The sequence below is a fragment of the Crocodylus siamensis genome, chromosome 4, assembly GCF_052110815.1.
Source record: "Crocodylus siamensis isolate JL-2025a chromosome 4, ASM5211081v1, whole genome shotgun sequence".
NCBI lineage: Eukaryota > Metazoa > Chordata > Crocodylia > Crocodylidae > Crocodylus > Crocodylus siamensis.
Window position 1 is genome coordinate 113,330,771 of NC_143398.1, and position 13,976 is coordinate 113,344,746.

Sequence of the window (13,976 nt, forward strand, 5' to 3'; positions counted from 1 at the left end):
CCAGCAGCAAAATACTCTGCTTATATAGGCAGCCCTGAATCTAAAATGTCTGCCACAATCAGACAAGCTGGCTGCTTGGCTTAGGTCTTAAAGTGGCAGGCACAAACAGTGTCCTGCCACAAGCATTTATTTCTGTGCAAATGAGCCACTCCTTTGTAATGTTTGCCAATTTTTAAATCTTAAATTGGGTTGTTATCCCTGATAGTATGCTGGAACAGTGTATTATCTGACTTCATGATGAGACAACCCAGGACAAACCAAACAAGTGGAATTTTTCATCAATTTAGTGGAATTCCACTGCTTCAGAAATCTGACATCTAAGTTGTAAAAGTAGCTATGTGACCGTAACTGAGTATGGCATGACTCACTTCATTCAGATTAGTTTCCTTCAAATATGAAAGCAATGTACCTTAGCACTCTTTAGCTAAGGTGGCAATAGCCCAGTTCTGTTCTGTTGTGTGACCCAGCTACTAATGAGTATCCTTCCACCCCCAAATATTCTTAAATAATATCACGAACCTGATTTTAAAGGGGGAAAAAAACTTCACTATGATTCAAAGAATAACCCAATAAAAGTATTTTAGTACAAGTATCTTCAGCTCACATTGGAATGTACTTTCTAGAGAAAAGAGCGGAAGAATCTAGGCCCTTGTCACTGTGGGGAAAAGGCAGGATGTCCGTAGGAGAGTTCGGGTTGTTTAGATGATTACTGCTTTCTGCTTTAACACACATTAGAGCTTCCTCTATTTAAAAATCCACGTTGCCATTTCCACAATAGGTAAGGAAGTTTGGAATCTGTCCTATGGAATTTTTTATACCAATGCTTTTTCCTCTGCTTTTAGTTTTTATTTAGGCACACTGAGAGAAGTAGATACTTTGTGGCTAATTAAACTATCCAAGTAAAATAAAGTGAATAGAGGTTAGCTTCTTTCCATATAGTGCCAAAGGGCCATGAGTATAACAATATTACTTCTATTATCCAAGGGTAGGATTAAGAAGATATAAAACAATTCTTACTGGTTCCAAACTTTAAATGACAGTATAGTCCTCAGTAGAAAATAGGCAGTTAATATCCCACTTTGTCCTTTCCTCGTTCAGCAGTCTCTTGGGCTGAAAGAAGCCCAAGTTGCAGCTCCATTGACTTTTCAGGAGCATATTTTTCTCACAGAAAACCTGTGTTAATTTATAGGACTTATGGTTCCCACTTATGAAGCATACCTGTCAAATCTTCCTCAAACAACAAAGCAAGACATAAAAGCCAGTTCTTCTCAGGTTTGGCAGCCTTTTAAGAAATTTCTTCTATCAAAAAACTGAGAGTTTCAATCTGTCCTGGGTCAAGCAAGGACAGAGCTTCATTCTTGGAAGATGGCTGGGATGACTCCTTCCAGTGATACTTGCATCTTCCATTCCTGGTCAACAAAGCCCTTGTTTGTGCTCTCTTGAGTGCTACATAGGTCAGGACAAAGAATGGCAAGTATCATCTAGTCTATTTATATTAAGGTCTTTCATTGCTTGGAGATGCTCCTGTCCATGATAGAATAGTTATTTTGTGGTTTGGTTTGGAGGTGGTGGAAATATCTTAAGGAAAGTGCTCATGTCTCAGGAAAAGAAGTGAGTGATCTCTGTTGTTTCCAATAGAATCATAGAAAATTAGGCTTGGAAGGGACCTCAGGAGGTCATCTAGTCCAACCGCCTGCTCAAAGAAGGACCATCCCCAACTAAATCAATTCCTATGAGCCAGGGTTTGGGCAAGCTGGGTCTTAAAAACCTCCTTGGATAGAGATTTCATCACCTCTCTAGATAACCCATTCCAGTGCTTCACCACCCTCCTAGTGAGAGGGTTTTTCCTAATATCCAACCTAAACCTCTCTTGCTACACCTTGAAACCATTGCTACTTGTTCTGTCATCTGTCACCACTGAGAACAGTCTCACTCCATCCTCTTTGAAACCACCCTTCAGGTAGTTAAAGGCTGCTATCAGATCCGTTCCCAGTCTTCTCTTCTGTAGACTAAATAAAAACAGTTCCTTCAGCCTCTCCTCATAAGTCATGTGCCCCAGCCCCCAAACCGTTTTTGTTGCTTTCTGCTGAACTCTTTCCCCAATTTGTCTACATCCTTTCTATAGTGGGGGGCCCAAAACTGGACACAGTACTCCAGATGTGGCCTCACCATTGCAGAATAGAGTGGAATAATTACTTCTTTTCATTTGCTGGCAACGCTCCTATGAATGCAGCCCAGGATGCTGTTAGCCTTCTTCGCAACAAGGGCACACTGCTGACTCATATCCATCTTATTATCCACTGTAACCCCCAGGTCCTTTTCTGCTGGGCTGCTGTTTAGCCAGTCAGTGCATCGGATTCTTATATTCTAAGTGCATGACACTGCACTTCTCCTTTGAACCTCATGAAATTTCTTTTGGGCTAGTCCTCCAGTTTGTCTAGGTCACTCTGAATCCTAGTCCTACCCTTCAGCGTATCTACTACTCTCTGCAGCTTGGTGCCATCTGCAGACTTGCCAAATGTGCATTCTATGCCATCTACCAAGTCACTGATGAAGAGATTAAACAAAAATGGCCCCTGGGGCACTCCACTTGATACCAGCTCCCAACTAGACAGGGAGCCATTGATTACTACCCATTGAGCCCGACAATCCAGCTAGCTTCTATCCATCTTACAGTTGCTCATCTAACCCATACTTCCTCGGCTTGCTTGCAAGAATGCTTTGGGAGGCAGTATCAAAAGCCTTGCTATAGTCCAGGTATGTTACATCCACTTCTTTCCCTGTATCCACAGAACCAGTTCTCATCGTAGAAGGCAATCAGGTTGGTCAGATATGACTCGCTGTTGGTGAATCCATGCTGATTGTTCCTAATCACCTTCTTCTCCTCCAAGTGCTTAGAAATGGATTCTTTGAGGATCTGCTCCATGATTTTTCCAGGAACTGAGGTGAGGCTGACTGGTCTACTAGTTCCCTGGATCCTCCTCCTTCCCTTTCTTAAAGATGGGAACTATATTTGCCCTTTTCCAGTTATCTGGGGCCTCCCCTGATTGCCACGAATTTTCAAAGATAATGACCAGCAGCTCTGCAGTCGCATCAGCCATCTCCCTAAGGACCCTCAGATGCATTGAATCTGGCCCCCTAGACTTGGATAAGTCCAGCTTCTCTAAATAGTCCCTAACCCAGGAGTGGGCAAAATATGGCCCGTGGCATCCCAGGGGATCCTGCCCATCAGTTCCCTGAGAAAGTCAGAGTCTGCTTTTCTGAAGTCCAGGATCTATACTCTGTTGTTCTCCTTCCTTTTGTCAGGATCCTGAACTCAAATCATCTCATGGTCATCTCATGCCCAACTTGCCATCCACTTCTACCTCCCCCACCAATTCTTCCCTGTTTGTGAGCAGTAGGTCAAGAAGAGCACTACCCCTAGTTGGTCTTTCCAACACTTGCACCAGGAAGTTGTCTCCAATGCTCTCCAAAAACTTCCTGGATTGCCTGTGCACTTCTGTATCGCCTTCCCAGCAGATGTCAGGGTAACTGAAGTCCCCCATGAGAACCAGGGCCTACAATCTGGAAATTTCTACTAGTTGTCTGAAGAAAGCCTCATCTACCTCATCCTCCTGGTCTGGTGGTCTATAGTAGACACCCACCATGACATCCTTGTTGCTCTCTTGTAACTTTAGTTTCATACTGGTGCTCTGAGCAGTCATACAGCTTTTTATATACAGTGCCACTCCTCCTCCTCTTCTCCTAAGCCTGTCCTTCCTGAACAGTTTGTACCCATCCATGACAGTGGTCCAGTCATGACAGCTATCCCACCAAGTCTCTGTTATTCCAATTACATCATAGTTCCTCAACTGTGTGAGGACTTGCAATTCTTCCCTGTTTGTTTCCCGGTATAGACTCCTGTGGTGACAAGCCGATTGCCCTACTTTCTCAGGAAGAATGAGGCTTCCCTTGCTACTGCCTCCTGATTCTGCTTCCTTCAGATCCCCTATGTACCCATTGGGCTTCATGTAGCTGTTCCTGAGCGGCAGAATAAGAGTAACTGCTCATGAGCCACTCTCTTGGATAGCTCTCTTGGGTACCTTAGCTCGTCGTGCATCTCCTCCCCAAGGAAGCCCCTGATACTCACCCGCCATGTCTAGCTGTTCTGTTTAAGAGTAGGAGGTTCCCTCTGGGCTGGGACTTGATAGGAAGTATCATCAGCGGATGTTTCTGGGGCTCTACCTCCCCAGACCCCTACACCCTCCCCTACACCTTGGGAGGAAAAACCTGCAGCATCCTTATAGGCTCGGCAGTGCTACGTTGGATAGCACTACAGAAGAAAGAGACTTGGGGGTCATCATTGACCACAAGATGAACATGAGCCTGCAATGCGATGCTGCGGCTAATAAAGCGACCAAAACGCTGGCTTGCATCCATAGATGCTTCTCAAGCAAATCCCGGGACGTCATTCTCCCCTTGTACTCGGCCTTGGTGAGGTCACAGCTGGAGTACTGCGTCCAGTTTTGGGCTCCACAATTCAAAAAGGATGTGGAGAAGCTTGAGAGAGTCCAGAGGAGAGCCACGCGCATGATCAGAGGTCAGGAAAACAGATCTTACGATGACAGGCTGAGAGCCATGGGACTCTTTAGCCTGGAAAAGCATAGGCTCAGGGGTGATCTGATGGCCACCTATAAGTTTATCAAGGGTGACCACCGGTATCTGGAGGAACGTTTGTTCACCAGAGCGCCCCAAGGGATGACTAGGTCGAACGGTCACAAACTCCTGCAAGACCGTTTCAGGCTGGACATAAGGAAGAATTTCTTTACTGTCCAAGCCCCCAAGGTCTGGAACAGTCTGCCATCGGAGGTGGTTCAAGCACCTACGTTGAACACCTTCAAGAGTAAATTGGATGTTTATCTTGGTGGGTTCCTATGACCCCAGCTGACTTCCTGCCCTTTGGGCAGGGGGATAGACTCGATGATCTCCCGAGGTCCCTTCCAGCCCTGATGTCTATGAAATCTATGAAACCTGCCCATGCACCAACCTGGTGGATTCATCTGGATGTTAGTCTGACTGAGCGCATCAAGTACCGGGCCTCATGGTGAGATCCTGATATGGGCTTTTAGTATAGCAATCTGACCACAGTGTTGGGTTGCACACTGTACTGCACTTAAGTCCCTTCCTCTGGGTCTAGCTTAAGGAATCAGTGATACTCCTAGTGGTCCTGCTTATTGTTAGGAACTGCGGGCCTTCTGGCCCCTAGGCTGCCTCATAAGCTTTAAATGTCCTCACTTGGAGTCCTCAAAGGCCCCTGATCCCTTGGCCCCAGCGTGTAGGTTATGGCCTCTCTCCGGCCTCAGGGGTGATGCAAAATACAAAAAAGAAAACTCCAATGAATGCTCCAGGGAGGGAGTGCTCCTTCTCCCTGCTTACACGTCCTGCATGCTGCGTAGAAGTCCATCCCCAGCATCCTTCCCTGCTCAGTCACCAAGTGCCACCCTGCTGTGGGACAGATCCTTCTTCAGGACCCTGTCCTGGGTCCCTGTCCTCTTTGAGACTCCCTATCTTGTCCCAGCATGGAGGCATATCTGGCCATGCTGGCTGGAGCATACAGCTGCCTCCCAGCTGTTGTTCCCCAGCTTCCTCTCACAGCTGGCCTTTATTGGAGGCAGCCGGCATGTCCTGGTGATGTCACTGCCCCATGCTGGTTCCAGCCCCACTAGTAAGCAGCTGTTGAACTGTACAGGTGGTTTCCCTAGCTGCCATCATTCTCCACGCCTGCAGCAGGTAAGTTTTTTTTCTATTTCAGGGCTGGCAGTGTCATTGGTGCCCACATGGAAGAGCAGCGTGCGGTAGTAGTTAGAGGGTCATATGAGTCTTGGTAATCCTTCACTGACATCTCGGATCTGGGGTCCAGGCAAGCAGGAGATCTCCCAGGATAACAGGTCAGGCTGGCAGATGGATCTCCCCATCCCCCGTAGATGGGAGTCTCCAACCACCACCACCCCCTGTTGCTCTTCATGGCAGTGTTCTTGATCCTAGCTTTTTGGGGATTCCTGACCTTGCCTCTACCACCAATGGAATGTCCTGCTCCTCTGTTGCTAGCACTCCATATCTGTTCTCCAGGCAAACCACTGCACATGGGGATGATGACTTCTTGCTGCCAAAAGATATCTGGTTCCCACAAGGATAAGAAAATATAAACATAGTTACTCTTCATTTTTACTTGTATTACCGTTCAGTCTGTTCCTCCCTTTTTCTGTCCAACCTTCCTCTATGTATTTCTTCCTCTCCAAGAATGTAATAAAGGGGAAAGGTAGTCATTTAATTATACTACTGTTTTCTCATATACAACATGCCCATAAATAAAATATGCATCTTGTTTTTAAGAGACAGATGGAGGAAAAAAAAGATCTTTCCTTGAAAATACTGGTAAGTGGCAGTAACTGAGTAGCAGCTGCAGCACCATGAATCTCTGTCTGGGAGGGGAAAGGGGAAATGGTGGATGGAAGTGTCTACAGCCAACAACTAGGGAAACTGCTGTTACCATATTTCCCACTTAATAACACACACTCCAATTTCCAGGAGTTGAATTTTGCAGATAAAGGAGTATGTGTGTGTTGTATGTGAGAAAATATGGGAATATATAAAGTGCTGTGAGTGAGCTAAAGTTGTTTTGCATATAACTTAGCTAATACAACCTAAAAACAAACAAATAAAAGCTTAGGTTACCAATAGTACCACACTCCTTTTCACCAACAGCATAACTTCCTTATACAGTGAAAAACTACCAAATCTTAACTATCCTTTGGAAAGGATTCAAGTTATGCTACCTACATACTTTCATGGTTACAGTAGTGGTGAGATACGGGGTCTGTGGGTTTAGGGAGCGGGCATTATTTGCAGATATAGTTTTTAACTTAATTGCTTTATAGATTTTTCTTTGGGAGTGTTACAAATAGAGTCAACTTAAACAATGCACCTTATGGTGTTCTGCTATATTAATTTTCCAGTTTTTTATATAGAGATTTCAAGTAAGCAATGACTCCTCTCCTGAAGGTTATCCTGTTCCCTGCTGTACATAGGGCTTTACTATAACATTCCTGAGTCAATCCCACACAAAGCAAAGTAAATGTTGAGACTTATATGAAGTGTTGGGAGAAGGATTATGTGTGGGGGTGGGGGTTTATACTGTATATAACTGTAGAAATCTAAATCTTGGGAAAAGGGCAATATTCCCTCAAATGTTTCCTTTACAAGGATTAGTGGGTAGCATAACTTCAGAATAGAAGACACAATGGCTGTTTCCTTCATCATTCTATCTTCAAACACACAGATCGGTATTGGGTTAGACAGGGCTGACAGGCCAAAGATCCTTCCCACATTTTTGGGGCAGAATATGCTAGATTGATGTTTTACAACCACACTACAGCAGTACAGCTTTTGGAAGTTCTGCTTAACAAGGGGTTTTCCTTAGCTTCTATGCTATTTGTAAACTTTATATTTAACAAGTAATGAGTTTGGTGCTTAGCATTGTTTAATTTCTACTTCTAATATATTTTTGTTTACCAAAATAAGTGATAAGCGGACAGTGTTCTGAGTATCTGTCAAAATTCAGAAAATCATTTGCTTGGTTCAGAATAGTTAAGAAATATTTGGGGTATAGTCTCTGATACCACCTGAACCACCCTACTGCTTTCTTAAAGAAACTGTGTCTGTACTGAAACCATAATTCATTTCCTTCTTATTTTGCATAAAGGTTTATTAGCTTGTGATTTAAGTGAACCATCTGGTCCTGCTGGCACTGTACACTGTCAGACCCAATGCTTTTTCCTTGTAATATGTTACTTGAGGCAGTTAAATTACATATTTAAGTATCAAATCTGGCCTGTGCTTTTTCCATGTCCTAACATCTGGTCTTGGAAGGTTTTTTGCAACCCAACCAAGGTCACATGGAGCCAAGATGCTTGTCTTTCTTTTATGGTCGTTTCTTTCCTTTTCCTTTGTCCATCTGCCACAGCCTCTTATTGGTAAAAGCGAATGCAGAAATGCATAGTCCTTTTATGATCTCAGTCAGATGAACACAAACATTTGAAGTTAAAATAACTGAAGACCTGAAAGAATTAGCTAAGCATTCTCTGAGAGAGTGGTAGAATATGAGGAAGATTGGTCTTTTTTTTTTTCCTACTCCTTAGAGACTCGTATTTTTTGTTTGTTTTTATCTTATCCCCAGCTTCTTTTTATGTGCTGGCCTTAATTGAATATATATGGAGTTAGCTTGGAGTTTGGCTTGGAAAATAAAGTTTCTGATGCAGTCACACAACACTAATAGTAAGTGAGTTACTAATACTGGGTGCTGAGTAACTGTATTCTCCCAGGTGCCATCTCTTTTTATCCTGTCTAGAATATTTGACATAAAGATTAAGCAAACATGGCTGTGCTTTTGTCCATAGATGTAGGAAGAAAATATTTTATATTAAACTTTAGTTTCCTAATATAGCTATACTATCCTATAAGTATTCTGTAAACAAGATGCTATTCAGTAGTCTCCCCCATTCATAATTCCACTGGGTTTGAGAGCCGTGGAAGTAGCATTGGCAATTCACTTGAGAAGGAAATCTGTTATGTGATTTTTCAAATGACTTCTCAGATCTTTACTTATATGTTAATAGGCAATACCTAATTATCCTCTGGATGTCAAATTACCCCAGTCCCAGTTCGGGGGTGGGCTGGAAAGACTTACTTTATAACTTCTTTTTTATTAAATGCTTATTTTACTGGAATTCTGAACACTGAATTTCTTTTTAATAAGTATCTCCTATTATGTAACTGGCTCCCTGAAATCAAGAAAAACAAATCATCAGTAGCATTTAAAGTTATTTCAAAATAAGCAAACACGCCAGACACAGAAATAGTACTTACCATTCCTTCCAGCATGCCTACTGTATATTCAACAATCGAAATTGCAGCAAAATTGATGAGTCACCAATACACTAATATTCTTTTTTTGTTTAATTTAAATGACCATAATGAAATGAGCTGTAAGTTTACAGCTCTGTAACTCTGAAATATGGACATATGTATTAAAAATGTATCTATCATGATTTGGCATAGTTTGTCTTTACTCATGAAAAAAACCTCAACATGAGGTAGGTACAGTAACAACTGGTTTTCTCTAGGCAGAATGGGTGATGGTGAGACGGTTCATTAGTGGCCACTTGCATTTCACTTGTCAGAAGCATGATTAAGGGACCCATGCTTCCATGAAAAGTTTAGCAAGAGCATACAATTAAGAGAATTTCTAGATGAAAAACATACACACACAAAAATCAGCAGACTACAGCCCTCAAAGTATTTTATCCTTTCCTGAAGTTTAGATTTTGCCACCCATCAAAAGGAGCCTTGGCCTACATATTAGCTGCTGGCATCAATGTGTCCTGTTAATAACTCGAATTTGTCATGCTGCTGGTTTGGAGGATAGCTGGGACTGGAATTGTGGATGCCAAAACCCTTTCCCCCCTAATTAGGAAAAAGTCTGTTGCCACAAGGATTACATCTTGGCAAGCAGCCAACTGACACAAGCCCTTGTGTTTGTTGCAGTTGGCTGGGCCCTTGTTTAATTGAGGTTACTGTTTGTTAGAAAACAGATGGTTTTAGGGTTGGTGTACCCCCTCCCCCGCCCCAAATTAAAAAGAAACTGTTTACACAGATGTTCTGATCGTGGAACCATTGCGAGAAAGTGGAAGTGACTGATACACTCCACACCTTGGCTTCCCCATTGTGCTTTTACTGCTTTTCCCCTGGCTATCTTCAGTTTTCTTTCTGATTCTTGTTTCTGTGTTTCGCACCAACTTACGAACTTTTTGTTTCAATGGAATCTTTTTTTTCCTTTATTTTTTTATTCCGTTCCATGGAATGTTTCTCTTTCTGGTTTCAAGACACAATATTTGCTGTTTTGCACTCAAAGAATACTGCACCACAGATTGGCAAAGCATGGTTTGGATAGAGAAATGGCAATTTTATTTATACTACCCAGCTTAAAATGAATTTCATTTTTAGTTGCGTGTCATTCAAGGTCTCCTTCATACTCTTGATCTCTGGACAAATTCATTTCTGTATATCTTGAGCTAGGAGCTGTAGTGTTTGTTATTTGGAAATCAGATTTATAACATAATTGTAAAATATTTACAGTGAAAAATGAAACTTTTATTTTTAAAACTATATTGTTTCTTAATTTGATATGGTTGGAAATTGAATGTGGTTTTTGTAGTCAAATATATTAATGTCAATAGATATGTGCTCTTCAGCAGTGGATCTGTTCACCTGTTGTGGTACATAATTTACCCTGTAAAAACATGTAAGTGGAAATTGAGCTTAGTGTAATTTTAAAAATCTATTTTGGGAGTGTGACTGGACAGATGCTGGTCACGTGGCAATAGAGTTTTTTCAGATTTGTTACATACAGGTGATATGGTTTGTACTTTTACCATTAAAGCACATTCTAAAATACTTGTATCATTCTTTGCTGAGATCTGTCTGAATGTTTTTGTATGAAAAACCTAAAGTATCTTTTTACAAGAAGTACCAACCACCTGAGAGTATACCAAAATTATTAACAGTATCTTGTGAATTTTTATTTTTAGGATATGTCTGCATTTGAATGTCTGCTGTTTTTTAATGCTTGTTAGATAATACAATTCTAAATTCTAATCTAGTGTGCACAGTTGTTTCTAGTGTAGCATATGGTGAAACATGAGTGTGAGCAAATGGATAAACATCTGTGTAATGTCTACCCTAAACATGCTAGTTGTGAATCCCAGTATTTCCCACAGTATCAAACATCATTTAAAGCATAAACAATGCTCAACTGCCATCCTTGAATATCCTGGGTTACTCTTTGTACATTTCCTATATTGTCAAGTACTACCTTTTCTCCAGAAGACTGCTCAATGGAAGAATTTTTACATGTTAAACCTTTATGTGTTCCTCCAACTGCTTAGTGGCACACTTGCTATGGCAGGTGTTCTGGCTTCATTCTTAACACATCCAAGATATTTCCATCACCTTTTCTAGATAATTTTAGAGAAAGGAGGTTTCTGTATTCTCTGACATAATACTGCATTTGTCATTAATTAATTCCATTTAATATTTAGCCTTTACTAAACTGTTGCATTTGTGGTAGAGTGCAAAGGCATATGCATTCTACAATAGTGTCAATTACAGGTTTCCCTCACTTTATGCAGGTTCTGTATGTGTGAATTCATTCGATGACCCTTTTTATACCAAAATTACGTTATATGACAGGTAAATGCACTCTTATGTGAACGGTGTAGTGGAAGCGCACAGTCAGCTGCTTTGTGTGGTGCATTGTGGGAGTGACACACATCAAAATACAGTCTCCTGTGTGGATCTGTGCTCTTCACTCATTGTCTGTGACACGTGTCTCTGGAGTTCCCATTCTCATTATGATAGTGCCCTGTGCTTGTGTGTATCAGAAATGTCTTGTAAAAGTAATAGAAATAGGTCTGGGGGTCAGTACAGTCAAGGTTTTGGAACATATCCCTATTGTTACATTGTAAAGTGGGTTCCCTTTACACGAATTTGAGTTATGTGCTGTTTTCCAGGAAGAACATGTACAGCATAAAGCGAGGGAAATGTATATTCAAATACCATATGTCTGAACTGTTCAGTTATTTGACTACAGGACGCACTATCAGTCTGTGGTACAAGTGAGAACAATGGCAACTAAAAGGACTGTTTTATTGATTGGGGGGGAAAAAAAGGGCGAACTTGTTACTATACTTGTTTTAGAGTATGGCACTGGATTATGTTAATTTTATTTATGTTTCTTTAACCAAACAACTTGGGACCAAAACCTGTTTGTGAAATCAAGTAGTTTGGATAATTAATGCCCTACTATATTTATACCTGTGCAGGATTTCCATATGTTAAGGTGAAAATAACATGAATTGTAGATTAAATGGTATATTTTCAGTGACCAAATTATTAGTGTGTTAATTAATACATGTTAATGCATGACCAAAAAGTCAAATGGAGATAAACTTTATATTGTACATGTTACTTCCATATTTACTCAAATAGAAGATGACCCTGACTATAAGATGACTCTCCAGTAATTAGATTCTCTATATGGAAAATGTATACATTTGTTATCACTTTCCAGGTATAGAATCTAATTATTGGAGGTTTGCCCTTTTTTTGTCCCCCTTCCCATGACTACAGTAGGTAAAATAAATCTGAGGGGGTCAGGTAACCCCCTTTCCCCCTGCCTTCCCCCCCCCAACTTCTTCCCCCCACATCCCTTTCCCCCCTTCTTTACTGTGAGGCCCTTCACATGGAAGTGAGGAGCAAATTTGAAAATGCTGACGGTGAAATTAAACACAGCTATAGTAACTTGTATATAGTACCCACATCCAGAATTGATGCGTGTTACCTTTCTTTGAAACGGATACAAGTTTTAGCACAGGTGCTCCATAATAACATTTTTAAACAGCACTTTGGCATCTATTTATATAGAGTGGAAACTACACATGATATTTGTCCAAAGTCAAAAGTCTCATGATTTACTATATAGTTCATTGGGCTGGTCCCCCCCAGGGTCAACAGTATTTCAAGCCATGATGGGTGACCCCACAGCTCAGCATGTGTGTATACTCCAGATACCACCACTACCCCACAAAGGGTCCAGGTGCTAATTAGCTCCCCACTCATGACTGGAACCAGGTGTTCTTGCCATGAGTCCTGGGATCCTCCAGAAACTTATATGCAGATCAGGTCTAATCATATATGACAGGCTGAGAGAGGGGCTGCCAGAGGGCTTTTGGGTGAACTTTTGGGGCCCCATTTGGTGATGTTTGCCAGGCATTTAAGGCTGGTGAAGAAACAGGAATGATTGGAAATAGAAACAAAAGGCACAGCTCAGCTGTGGTAATGGAGAGGAAGTCAAAATGTACACAGTGTAATGACCCACCATGTCTTGAAACATGTCTTGGCGCTGAGGGGGACTGCACTCGGTGGGCATCTAGATGTAGTTTATTCAGATGGGGTGCACTAACCTAATCTCATGATAGGTTCCCATCAGCATGTTTTCCCAGTATGGACTATGTGTTTTATAGCCATGCTTAGTGTTGGCTACTTTTAATCAACTTCATAGTTGGTTTCTGTTATGGAGCACATGCTGCTTTTGGCAGCAGTTTAATGACAAATAATGTATTTAATGTTTCCTTGTATGTAAATGTAAGGCAAGGACCTTTACCCCATGCTGACTGGAGAAAAAAACCCTGTCTTGTATTCAAGTAATACTCTCTATCTCCCTGTCACACACATGCCAGCAGTATAAGGTATTAATGGCACCAATTCATTAGTTATGGTGTCTAGTAATTTTCTGTTCATCATGTCGTACTCTTTTCTTTCCGTCTTCTCCAACTTCCCCATCTTAGGTAGAGGAACTGATGATGGCTATGGAGAAGGTTAAGCAAGAGCTGGAATCTATGAAAGCAAAACTTTCTTCTACTCAGCAGTCGTTGGCTGAGAAGGAAACCCATTTGACCAACCTGCGAGCAGAAAGGAGGAAACATTTGGAGGAAGTCCTGGAGATGAAGTAAGTATTTCTTTCCATTTTAGATCTGTTATTCTAGCATCCTTTCACTTCTCTTTCATTGCTGCTTTTTGGTGAACCAGAAACCATTATTCTGTTTACTTATTGATGGAAAGTTGCATCTCTATATGCTTTCTCAAAACTCTAAAAGAATCATGGACCATGAGCTATGCATATTTAAAAAATGGAATAAATTGAGTATTCTGCATTACTACTTAAATACTAGTTCTTTCCCTCACCCCTCAATCATCCACTTTGTTCACATTGATTGATAAGTATTTGCATTTTATTGGTATCCAAAAGTGCTAAATAAGGGCTTTATTGTGTGGTGTTCTTCCTAGAACATGTGGTCCTGCTTTATACATCATATCATTTT

The 13,976-nt window shown here is 41.4% G+C and overlaps 1 protein-coding gene across 15 annotated transcripts in view; it reads left to right on the plus strand.

Moving 5' to 3' along the window:
* The window catches only part of ERC1 (ELKS/RAB6-interacting/CAST family member 1), a 478,195-nt gene that overhangs the window by 295,875 nt on the left and 168,344 nt on the right, over nt 1-13,976 (plus strand). For all 15 annotated transcript variants that reach the window (XM_090043415.1, XM_090043421.1, XM_090043417.1 and 12 more), the window contains one exon: nt 13,443-13,603. In XM_090043415.1, the coding sequence (XP_089899541.1) occupies nt 13,443-13,603 (161 nt within the window). The remainder of the gene's footprint in view (nt 1-13,442; nt 13,604-13,976) is intronic.